Source organism: Saccoglossus kowalevskii, chromosome 7 (genome assembly GCF_978046115.1).
Source record: "Saccoglossus kowalevskii chromosome 7, keSacKowa6.1, whole genome shotgun sequence".
Taxonomy (NCBI): domain Eukaryota; kingdom Metazoa; phylum Hemichordata; class Enteropneusta; family Harrimaniidae; genus Saccoglossus; species Saccoglossus kowalevskii.
The window spans coordinates 35837719-35852559 of record NC_140647.1 but is presented as its reverse complement, the minus strand read 5'-3'; the positions used below and the strand labels follow the sequence as shown (position 1 = coordinate 35852559).

The 14841-nt window shown below is 34.5% G+C and overlaps 2 protein-coding genes across 2 annotated transcripts in view; both read right to left on the bottom strand.

Moving 5' to 3' along the window:
- Nucleotides 1-6229, bottom strand: part of LOC102802499 (ceramide kinase-like protein) — a 29619-nt gene extending 23390 nt beyond the window's left edge. Inside the window, exons 1-2 of the mRNA XM_006824983.3 lie at nt 5971-6229; nt 3206-3439 (exon numbers count right to left, since the gene is read on the bottom strand). Coding sequence (XP_006825046.1) covers nt 3206-3439; nt 5971-6079 — 343 coding nt within the window. The 5' untranslated portion in view covers nt 6080-6229. The remainder of the gene's footprint in view (nt 1-3205; nt 3440-5970) is intronic.
- Nucleotides 6230-8986: 2757 nt separating this feature from the next.
- Nucleotides 8987-14209, bottom strand: LOC102802257 (CMP-N-acetylneuraminate-poly-alpha-2,8-sialyltransferase-like). The gene has a single exon (XM_085501520.1). It carries the CDS (start codon nt 13637-13639, stop codon nt 12503-12505), a length of 1137 nt encoding a protein of 378 aa, XP_085357646.1. The 5' UTR covers nt 13640-14209; the 3' UTR covers nt 8987-12502.
- Nucleotides 14210-14841: the final 632 nt, after the last annotated feature.

Sequence of the window (14841 nt, the reverse complement as noted above, 5' to 3'; positions counted from 1 at the left end):
ACAACCAAACTGTTTATCCATAGAAACAATTTCACCATGAACTACATTATGTGAGTTACTGAAGAGAATTAGCAGATGTGATCTACAAAAACTGAAGGAGAAAATTACATTTTGTTTAAATATCTAGTTGGAAAAAAAACATTAAACACAGTCTATACTAGCATCCCTGTTTGTAAACTTATCTGGTGAATATTTCAATAGTATGACTCTGTCTTGAATGGATTTTCTGTGAATAACAACCATAGAACACAAAGAACATTGCCAGTTTATAAAGTTAGTAGTTTATTGTAACCTAATCTAACATCTTAAAAAATTTGAGAAGACTTTCTATTGAATGCAAACCATAATTAACTGGGCATTTTATTCAAATCTGATAGTACAAAATGGAACATTAAATGGAATAAAGGAAATAGTATTTGCAATTTTTTTTAGGCAAATTTGTCAATGAAAATTAATGTGTATACTACCATGAATTGTCCCAAAGCAATAAAGCAACAGGGTTCATTTAGCATACAATGAAAACAATAGAGGAAATTAACACTGTTTGTTATGCAAATGAACCAACACATTAAGAACACTATGAAGAACCCTGTGTCTCTGTCATGCATATGCAAGCACGTCAGCTATTAAGAAAGCAAATATTTATTATATAATCCAACCAATTTTAGATGAACTAAATTAATAGTGCATAATGCACTTCATGACTATCAACAGTCCCTTTAACAAATATTCTACAGAAGAAATCAAGTTACTGTAAATGCATTAATTATTCACTGGGTTTTAATTTCACTATTTTCACTGATAAGTAAATTTAATCCACTAAATTAAATCTATGTGAACATGGAAAATAACAATAAAACTCATTGCTTTCTTTGACAAATACGTGAAATTATAAAAAAACAGTAAATATGTCTTGAACATTAAAATAGTGAAATAAAATGTAAGAAGAAATATATCAGAAATTAAATTTATGTTAAATTTCTTTTCTATAACACATCACTTACTGATGCTTATATTGCCCATTCATTTTATCCGTATGGGCTTTCTACAGATCATGCGTTAAAATTATTTAGAACTCATACTGGTTGAACCTAAAAATAACATTAATGTTACGAACACCATGTTTATTAGCCTCTGGCATGACTTGAAGTCTAGAAACAGGGAACCACAAATCTGTGTTTTTTTTCAAGATTTTTTTTTTCACAGAATAATCATGGGAGCAAGTTCAGATCAGACCATTTGTTTAAAACCGTAAATTAAAAATTTCTTTATTATTTGTCTAGTTTCATGTCTAGTGGTTAAAAGAAATGAAACTATATCTACATCTAAGCTATAAAATGATGAATATTTGTACTTTTCAAACATTATGAACAACCTATAACAAGCAGTCACCTCAAAAAATATACTGTCTACTGTTTCCCATCATGCAATGCACACAATGCAAGTTTGTAAAGACACTCCACGCGGTAAACGAGTAAAAGACAAAGACAAGTTTATTGAGCAAAAACAACTTACAGACACAAACTACAAAACTAATAAAATTACAATTCAATAAGATACGATTCAGAAAAATTGGGTAGGGGACCCACTTCTACCCACCAAGACAGCACATGCCCCCCTGAGCAATGGATTTCTGGATCCAAAAGAAGGAGAGGGAAAACCTGTATGAGGCCGCTTGACCTTGAAATGGGGGTCAGGATGAAATCCAATGGCCAAACGAGGGACATGAGCTGCTAGTGGAGCAAAGTGACCCCCATGAAATAAAGAGACCTGAAGGAGAAAAAAAAAGGTTAGTAGGGTGACTCAAACTTGAACAGACCAGGGAGTGGTGCAGAGGGAACTGACGTTCGCTGTCTGCGTGGTCTGCTCAAGAATAAGGTAACTAAACTGAACTTCTCACGGCTCAGGGGACATCAACTGAGCGGCACAGGGGTGTTTAGTAACCTCGTGGTCTATGGGACAGCTATGTGCGGCCTGGGGGGAGAGGGGCATGGGTGACATGGAACTGTGCAACACAGGGGGAGGGAAGTGCCTCGGGCCTGTGGGACAGCCATGTGTGGCCCGTGATGCAGGTGGTAATTGTCTGAACGCGGTTTATGGAGATGCTAGGACGATAAAGGTTTCTCTTAAAAGCTGTTGAGGTGCGCAGATGTAGGTCAGGTAGCAGTCACTGGTCCATCTTCCTAAGGTTTTGATAAGATGGTCTGGAATATGACGCGTTGCAGCAGTTGTAGCAGCTCCAATACGAATGAATGACCGGCCGCGTTAGCAAAGACGTAGCGCATTGATAACAAATTCCCTGTGGAGTGGGGTTCCTTCTAGTAGAGCCAGTTAGTGGGTCATTAGGTAGTGCGTTCATTTGGTAGCGAACAGACAGGAGGTGACACATTGTGGTGACCGGACAAACCACGTTGCCTGTTGGAAATAATTGCAGGTGGGAATCCTGACGGAACTGGTCTGTCTTTGAAGACTTGATGTGCACTGTTACAGACTTCATTGCATCTTTTTTAAAAAAACTGTCACCATAAAGCTAACCTCTGACTGCCAGCTAGTTTTTATGGTTGGGTAGTAAATCAGCCATAATTTTGTAAGTATCTAAGGTGAAAATATACTGAATTTGTCAAAATTTCAATGTTTTACTCCAAGCCAATCAGACTGTTTTTTCAAAAAATATTTTGGCCATAATTGGTCACATAGTCATTTTTCAGTTAAAAACTTTTTTTAGCTTAATTTATATATTATGAATGATATGGTACTTTTTGATGTCTAGAATTATTCTTTAAATAGATTTAAAACCAAATAAAACTTCAAAATAGAATTTTGTTGAATAATTGGCCAATTAAAATAGCATTTTTTTCAAAATGTTATCTTGTTCCACACAAAATAATGTTGCTACTGTTACCCTCTACCCCCTGATATTCGCTGTATTAGAAGTGCATACACTTGCATGAATAACAGAAATGGGTCTATGGTCTAGTCTGTAATAAACACAATTCTTGGTTTATGATTGTCACACCTTACTGGCATGTGATCATTTCATCACTTGCTCAAGTCAAGACTCTCTCACAATCAACAGAATTCTGAAAAGATTTTAATAGCACAGCTCCTCAATTACTTGCGTTACTGTATTCAGACGAGCCATTTCTAGCCTCCAGACTATTTTCAAAAAGCATGGCCTGAATTAAATATTGCCAAGCTGTCTCACCTTTGACTATATCATTAATCGCTTTCCTCCATTGCTGGCATATCTCTTCATTACTACATCTCAACAACAACACATCTTTTTTTCTCTCATCACGTTTTCTATAAAACACTGCCACGCCCAATGGATACCCAGTATGACTTCCTACTTTCACACGTCGTTTCACTTTAACACCAAAGACTTGATGGAGATTCAACTTTGTGAATGTACTTTTTGATTGGAAGATATTGATAAATCCTGAAATAGCAAAATTCAAACTTTGATTTTAAAGATTGCTTTTATTCACAGTATAGAATGATAGTCCAGCTTGAAATACTCTCATCGTAACAAATGCATTCTCTTCAACTTTATAAATATTTAGTAATTCTAAAAGCAGTTGAATCTAACCAGCTAATCAACAAGCCATGTGTGCAGTGTGTTATTCAATCGGCAAATAGAAACCTTGTTTCAGTTTAAATATTTATAAAAATGAAGTAAATGCCTTGGGCTGAGAGTACACAGTTCAAGTACTGCAAACAAATTTATTTTAGCTAGAATTAATTTTTGCTGAAAGGACAAAACTTGTGAGAAGTGAAAATAATAAATTATGTCAGGTAAGTTATTTATAATTTTGAATAGAAGAACATGTTTATTCATGTTTAGTTGTTTATTATTCATCACATACGCCATTGCTATAGTTACTGTTTCTAGTTTTACAGTGTGTACTAAACTTGAACGTTTTTGCAGCATTAAAAACTACAACAAAAGACTTGTTGATCAAGACAGCTTTGCTGTTTGCATTTGAAAATATTTTGTAGAACAATGGACTTCATATTAGACATTAGGAAATTATACTAATTAAAATAAATCTGAATTCATTAAGAAGACCAAGAAGGTTACGAAAAATTTGCAATGATTTTTCAATGTTGATACACTGCTAATCTTTAACATGCCCTGAAATCTGCATTTTGTAAATACTTGTCCAATTTTTTTCCAAGTCCTGGAATATTCTATCTGGCTTGAGGCTACAATGTAACACTTTTCTATAGGTTTTCAACTTTTGGCTATTTATTATTACTCTTAACAATTAATATCACTGTCATGCATGCATTTATTGAAAAATCAATTCAGGCTGAGATGCAAATAAATTAATGTAAAGTGTTTTGGTCATAAGAGAAATTTTTTACAAATTATATCTGTCGGTGAAAATCAGTGAAATTTTCAAAATGCTATAAACATATCAATTCGTGAAAACTAAGTGGTTTTGGAAAAAATTGTTTTATTCTCACGATGGACCTCCATGTTATACTTATACTTTATTAAACACGTAAAATTCCCCAGGAGGAATTACAATGGTTAAATTTCACAGTCACTTGGGGGCTGAAAATCAATAAATACTAATTTTCAAAAAAAAAATCATCCGCTATACGTATATAAATAAACAAGTTGTGAAACACGGCACCGAGTAAATCGACACCCTGTCGGTTTCAAATGTCGATTTCTTACCTTAAAATGCGAAACAAAAATTTTAGAGGGGATCAGGTGTTACGTTAATAACCATTGTTCATAATCGCTAACTTGGTTTTATTCCAAACTGCACAAATCCCGCGTTTTCTGATGATATCCGACGATTTCATGATCGAAAATGGCCAGCAGCCAGAATCAAGGGGGATTCGCATAGAGTTCTGGGTAAATCAAGGAAATACTCGCTGTTACGGCACGCCTGATTGGCTGAAAATGAGTATGCGCACTTGATTTACCCAGAACTCTGTGCGAATCCCCCTTGATTCTGGCTGCTGGCCATTTTCGATCATGAAATTGTCGGATATCACCAGAAAACTCGCGATTTGTGCAGTTTTGAATAAAACCAAGTTAGCGATTATGAACAATGGTTATTAACATAACACCTGACCCCCTCTGCACTTTTTGTTTCGCATTTTAAGGTAAGAAATCGACATTTGAAAACGACAGGGTGTCGATTTACTAGGTGCCGTGTTTCACAACTTGTTTATTTATATACGTATAGCGGATGATTTTTTTTGAAAATTAGTATTTATTGATTTTCAGCCCCCAAGTGACTGTGTTAAATTTACACTAAACAAAACTAGACTAATAATACAAAACATTAAGACTAAAGTAATGATTAAAAAAATAATAATAATAATAAGTAGTAGGTCAATGTACTCACTATACAATCACTCGATTTCGGAATGACAAAATGTAGCAAAAGTTACTGTGACTTGCAGTCTTTAAATATCTAAAATGATTTTTTTTTTTTTGATTCTATTTATTTGTCCCTCGTGATCTTATAAAATTGCGTAGAATACAGACCAAGATATAACGATTCTCATCAGAGTTACTAGTAGTAGTAACTCTAGTCACGGTTTCGTTTTTTAGTAACCGTGCTCTAGTCTAATCACAATCTCTCAATCTATTAGATCATAGCTTAATATTAGATACACTTCGTTCATAAATTCCCTGCCTTGTCAAATTACTACGTAACAAATTTTAAATAATCGATTTTCATGGCGTAAGATAACAAGACGCTTGACAGAAATGTCACAATACATACGGCATGTACCACACGAGCCGCTGCGTGGCTCTAAATAGTCGGCGTCAGCCATATTTACATTTGATTTGGTCGTCGACTTGACCGAAATATCTCACCCACAATACAGCGCCAAAGGTGCCGAAAACGAAAGCAGGCTCGAACAAGTTATCCTAACTGCATGTTTCTAAACAATAACAGTTGCCAGGTGTTACTATGGCATTATTAAATTGTCACTTACGGTGTTTTTCTTCGATGGGTATCCATTTGATTTCTGTTCTTGTGAGACTCACGTCAAAGTGATTTTTCTCAATGTCGAAAATACCAGTCAGTAAATTGTCGGTGGCCATGATTTACTCAAGTAATGCCATGTATATGGTTCTCAAGCTACAGAGCATTAGTCATAAATATAACCACGATTTCATTGTTGCAAGACGAATGACAAATCTGCATGGTTCAACGACCGCAACGACACTCTTTTATTGAATAAAGGCTAAAGGTCCGCCGAAGTCAGGTGAGCTGAATTGCGCCCTCATATGCCATATTCATAAGTATGGATGGGTGACTGACCTTTAAAGCTTCGCCACTTTCTCAATATAATAGACCTGTATTTCACATTTAATAAATAAACATTTTATTAAGAAAAGCAACAAATAAACATTTTACAACTAAGTGATGAAAACAAATTATACAATTTTCCAATCATCTCTCCTCCCAGATGTTCTATTTGTTTAGAGGTGGACCATTAGAAACTCGGGTGCGATGGCAAAAACAAATCTGCAGGGATCAATAACAGGAACAAATTCTGTGTGCATATTTCTTAGAAAATTACACCCTGAGGGAATTACAGCAAATTCATCATTGAAAAAAAATTAGCACAAAAGTGAAAGAAAGAAAAATAGTATTTTGCCTGGTTTTTCCCATAGAGATATTCAAAATAAAGTCCTCAAGGTTTGCTTGGCTGTAATTTATGACAAATCTGTAACTATAATATCATATTAACAATAGTTATGTTATGTGTCAATTCAATTCAATTGGTTGTTTTCTGCAAATTAAAGCCCTCTTCAGTAGCTCATTTGCATATTACCGGGGACATTAGTTGTAACAGAAAACAATTGGGTCATTACCAGTAAGATTGATACTTTAGTTAATTGGTATGGCTACTTTCTCCTTACCGTATTAAAAATGTCATTAACTGTATGCCAGATTCTCATTTGACCATGAACTCATCTGTTATTTACGATAACACATACGCAATCAACCTAGTGTGTGGTGCAATGGTAAGCATGTCCACCCTTTATTGTGGAGGGCAGTCACCCTTTCAGCATGACAGATGTACACGCTCACGGCGGGGGTTATCATATATCACCAGAGCACAAAGAAACAATTGGTTTCAGGTGCAAAACAGTTGCAAGCAATCACTTACCATCATATTGCTGTTGGGTTTGAAACACCTCCACCTCTGCTTACAGGTTGGCAATGAAAATGCATTTCTCTAATTATATACCATATTTGCAAGCCAAGTTCCATTTATTCCACTTCAAGCATGGGAGGGATGGATGGCTTTAGCAAAACCAAGAGATTTGGACCTTGATTATATGTCAATGACATACCAGTAGTTCTTTTAGATGACAATGCAGAAAATGTGTAAATGTTATATTGCATTTCATGAAGGCACAAATGTTTTTACATACAATTTCTGTTTTAAAGATTTGTGAAAACACCTTGACCAATCACAACATGTTAAGTTAACGTAATTCAACCAAAATTTCAACAAGTCCTAACAACAACACAGTCCCCGTCCAAAATTTTGTGATCTGACATATCAATTTGATGCTGATGAAGTCATTGAGATTAGATTGAAACCATTATAGGAGATGGATTTGTAAAAAATTATGATTTAGTGCTTTTACACACGAATTGGACATTGGGCAGTCATATTGAATCAAATTACAAAAATAATGTTTATGTTGATGTATCTATTGGTATACTGTCTTTGTACAAAATTTAAAGAAAACGCTCATTGCATTCATAAGAAAGTAGCATGGGTACCATGAAAAACAAAATGGCACCTACAACCCAATATGTATGATCATCATACCAACTTTGATCAAGATTGGCCCAGTCATCTCTGAAAAACTGAACACGTTTAGGTATCAGAAATAGCAAATTTAACATCCAAAATGGTCGCCAGTTGGCCATTTTTCTCCGATCATAAAGTAACTTGACGCGCATATGCAAGACATTATTTATAGTCTTCATGTAAAGTTTGAATGAAATCCGTCAATGGGTGTCCGAGATACAGCTCCGGACATACGTACTGACGAAACGAACCCAAATTAATAGTCCCCGTTTTCAGACTTCCTCTAAACGGGGACTAAAAAACATTCATGCTTTTATAAAATGCAGTCGACATGTCCAAGAGTGGTGTAGAAATTGGGGCCTTGTTATAAATTTTCAAATCTACAAATCAAGCGTTTCAAACAAGGGAAGTTTATAAAGCACATCAATTTACTTAATTTTTAGAAATACAAGGAGTTTTTTTATTTAACGTTTATTGGAAGTGTAGGCCAACACTTACAGTGAAGAGTGACAGAATGACGAGTTTGAGAAATCAAAAATATTGGTTGTTAATGATTTTGCTCGTGATCTCAAGGGTGTTTGTTGTCCAGACTGACAGACTTGTCTTGGTTGTTATAAGCAGATTATGATTTTTTTATATTTGATTTGTGACTCAAAACATAGGGTTTTTCATAATCTTTCTGTACAATGTCAGCATTATAATCACCCTCATGACTCGTATTTGTATTGAGCAGATGAAGATTTTCTTTTTTCTGTTTAACCACTGTAGGAAAATATTTCCGAAAACAAGGAAGATACTATCATAATCTGATTACTATGTCTACAAATAGAAGTCAGTAGAAGCAGTTTTATCGTAGGGAGGTTACATTGTGTGGTAATATGTATAAGATTGGCTTTAATATTCAACACCTTATTTTTCATTACCCATATCCAGCTGAGAGTTTGAGGTACAAAATCCTTCATGAAGGAAAGAAGTGCACCTTCAAGGTGACAATATTTAGTGGTGAAAAGGGCGTGGTCAGTCTGCAGCCACATCCAGACAGTGAAAGCTGCTTACAGTAGTAACCATAATATAAACGTGGTAAGGTACATACCATTGCAACAGTCATCAGATATAGAAAAACTAATAATATGTTTGGTGTCCAACAATGCAAATATAAAAATACAAAATAAAATTTATGTTAATTTATTAAAAACTACATTTATTGAATCTACAGTTGCACTGTGATGACTAGACATATGTGAATAACATTGAAGATGATTCATTTTGTCAAAAGTATTGTAGCATACTGACTGTGTTAGTAGTTCAGGCTGTAATAGTATTTGAATATCAGTCAATGACGGGACCACAGCATTAACGCTTTAGACCATTATAGATGACTTCATTATTCAATATTATAGCCTTCACGTACTATCATATACCCTCCAAAAAAAAAAAAAACTTGTTTCTGGTCATGTTTTTTCAGTTTATTAATTATTCGCAGAAAAGGAAAGAGCGCGTGTTGTTTGCCAGGCAAACAGATAATGACCAAAAATAAGTAATTTTGTTGTTGTTGGGTACATTATATTATACTAAAGATTGGTATTGTAGTTAAACAAAACAAGCATAAAACAAACACTGTTTCAAGAACACAAACAGATTAATAATAAATGGCAAAGTCAGGGTAATGGCTTCATTCTGTACACAACATTCCCACAAATATCAACTGTGTTCAGAAATGTATTCAGTGTTATCAGGCATTCCCTTTCATTCCATTATTATTAGTCTTTTAAATTAATTTGCATGAAAAAAATAAATCTGCATTATAAATAATATTAACATGATATAAAAGTGACAAAAAAACTTCAAGCATTAGGTGGGTAGGCAGATAGATAGAAAGAGAGAGAGATGAACACTGTAATTACATTAAACATTTGCATTGAAAGTTGCTGTTAAAAAAAAAAACACATTTTGTTCTATTCTATTATTATAACTAGTATATTCCTGAAAAATCCAGTCAAGCGTTAAAGCATTTGTACAGTCCTAGAAAGATTCTATTTGATAATTTTGGCATTTTGCATAAGTATACATGAAAAGAACACTTAGTTTTGAATTCAAGGTAAGTAATAACTACATGTATTTAACCAAAGAAATTACCAAATTTAAAAAATTGGCTTTTTAAATTACTTTAAAAAAAAAACTGTTTCAATTAATGTTTACATGGTGCATACAAGAAATAAGTACAAATCAAGCCAGTCAGAGAATAAAAAAAACATGGAAGACAAAAAAATCAGTGTTTGAAATAGTACAATGAAACTTTCTTTGCAATGACAGTACTATTTTACTGAATAAAACAACATTTGTAATTCAGCCAACAAATCGTATTGAACAACGGTGACATTAAACAATTACCCTAGAGAACCATCTTTAGACATATTTATACAGAAATTATTACAAGATGTCAGCAACAGGAAATTCCTTTTGATGTGGGTCTCCACAGAAAGTAGCAATCAAAAAAATGAGTACCATTACAGAAAATAACTTGTTTTATATCACCAGTGTCAGGAATTCTAGGTAGTTTATGTCAATTCGGGGCAGCAATCATCAACTTGATACTGGTTTACATGCCTACTTAAAGTAGTACTAGTCACATCACAGCATCGTCTATTTCAATATTGTTAATTTACATTAAATCTGAATGCATAATAAAACTGTAGAACACTTACTCTCTTCAAGTTTACCACTGTTATATTTTTGTTAACTGTATGGTTTACATTCAAAATGAAAACAGCTAATGTTCTATTTAGTAATAAAGCTAAGTCATAAAAAAGATTATAAATATTTACATGACAATAGCACATTGATGATCCACACCATATTATCTAACTAAATGGGAACACCATCATTAATGTATTAATAAGTAAGCAAAGTGACATTTGCAACTGATTATGTTTCACTCAGTGTTGATAATGGGAATCATTACCATACTTCATATAGATTCATATCATTGCAATTTACATGCCACTTGCACCAAGATAATTTATCTTTTGTCCATGAACATTGTCACTTTAGTTTAAATAAAATAAATCTGTATACTTTTATTTAAAAGGTGATGGTCACCATGGTGCGCCATTTTCTTTAGACTTTCAATGAATGTAAAAAAAATTAGATTGACTAACCACATGAACCAACTTGTACTATTTGTCCAACATCTCATATTATTGTACTCTATCACACAAACCATATACTGTAAACCACTTTGTTTTTCCCAGAGACAAGTTTTTGTGAGTCAGTGAAATTTTGTAGCAGTGAAAATTGGCATTTGGAAATGCGGTGAAAATAAAACAGTTTACAGAAATAACCACACATGTACAAGTACTATTCGATAAAAAACAAGCCCTGAGTTCAGGTAATTATGACATACTGGTAGACGGTATGTCATAATCTGTTATAAAGAAGAAAGGTACGGTACCTCAAAACCAGTAAACATACCGGTACTGATATTGAAAAAATTTAAAGACAATTACAGTCCTTGACATTATTAGTCACAAAGAACATTATAAATACATGCTTTAGCAGTGCACTGAAGACACTGTACCATAACGACGAATTGCAGACGCAGCCTGATTAAGCAGGAGTATAGAATCCTATTTACATTACACCAGCCTCATCTTCACCACTATGCATCCCAGGCAAGTCATGTGTGCAAGTTTCACAAATTATCTAGCTTATATTTACAAGTTCTATTACAGGGATATTGAATTATCAGATGCAAATAAAGCCAAACAAAACAAATTTTATGGTTCCAATCCTACCCAACATTTATGGCTGTGAATATATTTTTTTAAAGATTTGAAAAAAAAATCACAGAAAAACACACAAGATTTGAAAAGTAAAATCAACTATTTTTCAGTCTAATGTTACACAACAGCAATGAAATACCAGGAAGTATGACCTTTTCAGAATCACTTAATGGGCTTCAGTTTCATAACAATGTAGTTCTTACTGTGCAGACATCTCCTGTTTTCATAGAACCAGTTTTCTAGTGCATACAAAATGCATTGTAAGTGGACAATATAGCTATCCATTGGTATTTAAACTATTTTAACCCTCCATGTATTATAACTATTCCTATTCTTATCTTCAGACTAAAGTAACTTGGGGTTTCCAGAACAAATTTTCTATATCGAAAACATTGGCAGTTCACTTTGGTATCATCAAATACCACTTCAATGTTGAAGTTTATTACCAGACGACCAAAACAGCAGCTACAAAATCTCAACATTTAAGTTTACATAAAACCCAAATTTACTTATCACACACTCCTCAAACAATAATTTTATCAGTCTTGCATACACACATGAGGCAAGACTACAAAAGTGAAATGCTGGTCGTGGCTATAAAAATGCCTTTCCATGCCATGGTGAAAAAGCTAAGAGGCTTTCTCCATCATGGTGAAAAAGCTAAGATAAGTTTTCCAGTTCATGATGCAAAGGCTAAGATAAGTTTTCCACATCATGATGCAAAGGCTGAAAGAGGCTTTTCATGCAAGTACATTTGTCATAATAGCTGATATTACATATCAATATTTCATGGCAATATGCACATAACAAATTTGTAAACAGTAAAAACTACCTATTGCAAAGACCTGGAACATTGAACCCAATGAGCTTTTTTGTTCATTATCATAAGTTAATATTTGCTAAACTAATCAGTAACACTTATCAACATGTAACTTAAGAATACCTTGATAGTGAAGCTTTGTCAAAAGATCAAACTCTGAAGGATAATCATGATGGCTAAAGTAGGAAGACCATTGCAGGTCACCAGAATAGTGCATTTCTACTGACTGTCCGTCCGCAGTCAGAGGAAATGGCCAAAACCCATACAGGTGTAATTCTTCACACATTGACAGTGCTATACTGACCAAAGTCAATCCTGTTGATATTGTTTTTTTAGATAACTGCCAAAACTCCTGGAATTTTTCAGTATGTTCAGAATTTAAGAGCAATACCTCAATTTCAGTGTTTTCTTGTACTAGTTGAGTTACAGGAAAAGTCATGACAGCATTTCCTTTACTGTTGGGAATCCAAAGCATATACCCCACGTATTCTTGCATGGCTTCCAACAGGTTTGTCACATCAAATTCTTTTCCGAATAATTTATATCTGGAAACTATAAGACTCGGTGACAGGCTCGTAAGATTCATTTTTTTGCCAGCGTCCTCTACAAATGGCTGAATTTGCTGCAAGTTTGACCTCATAACGAAATCCCAACTGTCAATCTCTCGTCCACATTTACTGTTATTGAGAATACCTGAGTTTCCCACAATGCTACATGTCTTGAACGTGGTGTTTGAAAATGGAGACACTTTTGGAAGTAGACGTTGTTTCTCAGCATCAATTCCCATTGTTTTTTTCGAATGAAAAGTGTCGAAATACTGTGCACCAATTGGAGTATTTTCTTGGGTGCAAACAAAACTAGTGTGTTTCATGTGCTCATCAAGTCGAGTCCTCAGCTCTGCTCGTCTGGTGATATTATTTTCCCAAGTTCTAAGTTTAAGAGATGTTTTAGCCAAATGTCTTTGTAGTATATTTCGATTAATAGTGTCTGTGTAGAGGCGACGAGTTGTAGCAGACATAGTCCCATACATTGCAATGCATATCATAAACGTTAAAACACAGAATACAAGTGTTGAACGAAGATTGATCCACGACAACAAGCAATTTGCGAGTTGTGAGTTCGAGTTACGCTTTTCCATAATAACGAGATAGAGATAGTGGTGATTCAGCCGTTTCATCCATCTCCACTGTTCGCCTATGCGACCGTGTAATCTTTTGAGTCGCATCTTGGAAATAAATTATATATTACTCATTCCAGTAGCGAAATGAAAGAATGAATTATCCAAAATGGGTTTGTAATGCCAACGCCCGTTTACAAGATCCGGGTGCGTTAGAAACGACCCCGGTTTCTATTCTATTCAACAGATCCACCCTTCTGTACATGCATTAATCAAGTTCCTGCTGACTGGACGTCAGAATATGGCCACGTTTCTAGTGAAATTTCTCACCCTTGATGTTGTTTGTCCGAATACCCCTCACAGCGTCAACAAGGCAAATAAACACTACAACAACCTGACCGTTAGCTTCTTGTTACCTCATGGTTAACCGTTTTCCGATTACAGTTGAGGGACTGTGAGTTGAGTAACAAAGTACCGCAGCTCAAACATTCAGCGATGAGTTCTCGATTTTCACGTCGAAATCTGGAGTCCTTTGTGAATTCAATGGAAAAGCCCAACTAGTCTTCTACCTGGAGATGTGAAAATCAAGAACTAAACCTGGTACCGAGAATGGATCTACACCGTAATATGCTCAACACCCACCGCTAAGAAACGACAACCATTGTCGGAAAATTGACCTTCATTAAGCTTCACCGTGTATAAATATGTATTAGTCCGCAAATACGATGTAGTACGATGTAACCTATTCAACTACAAACTCTGACTTTTCGTAGTTTTGGTTAACCAGTTAAAAATATCATCTAAAAAATATGTTTAAATCTAAACTTGTAAATCCGCGACCAGGTACACATTTTTTTAACAATTTTAAAGGCACTGCATGCTACTAGCTGACCCTGCGCGGAAGCTTATGGTAGTGCACCGGTTTCTTGCCATCACTACTACATCATCAAGCAATACTACATCGTGAAGTAATTCATAACCATTATGATAGGTACTGATTCTCTTGGATATTAGCACTGAAAGAAACATTTACAAATTGTACACCGAATGTTTGTATTTCGGACATTTTGGTCCCGAAGATGCCATAAATTCGTCAATTTTATGGGTTGGGTGGAAATATTGACTGCGACTAAACGGTATTAAAGTAGTGAAAAAATCCTGGAGTAAGTAAAGTGACTATTTCAACATTTCGATCTTAGTTTTAAGTGCAATACAATATTGATAAAATAGGAATATAGGCTTGTTAATAATACTGATAGTAGGAAGAACAAATTGTATAATAATAACAATAATAACTTTATTACTCAAAC

Coding starts and splice junctions, on each gene's coding strand:
- LOC102802257 (XM_085501520.1), bottom strand. CDS start 13,639: ATGCGACTCAAAAGATTACACGGTCGCATAGGCGAACAGTGGAGATGG.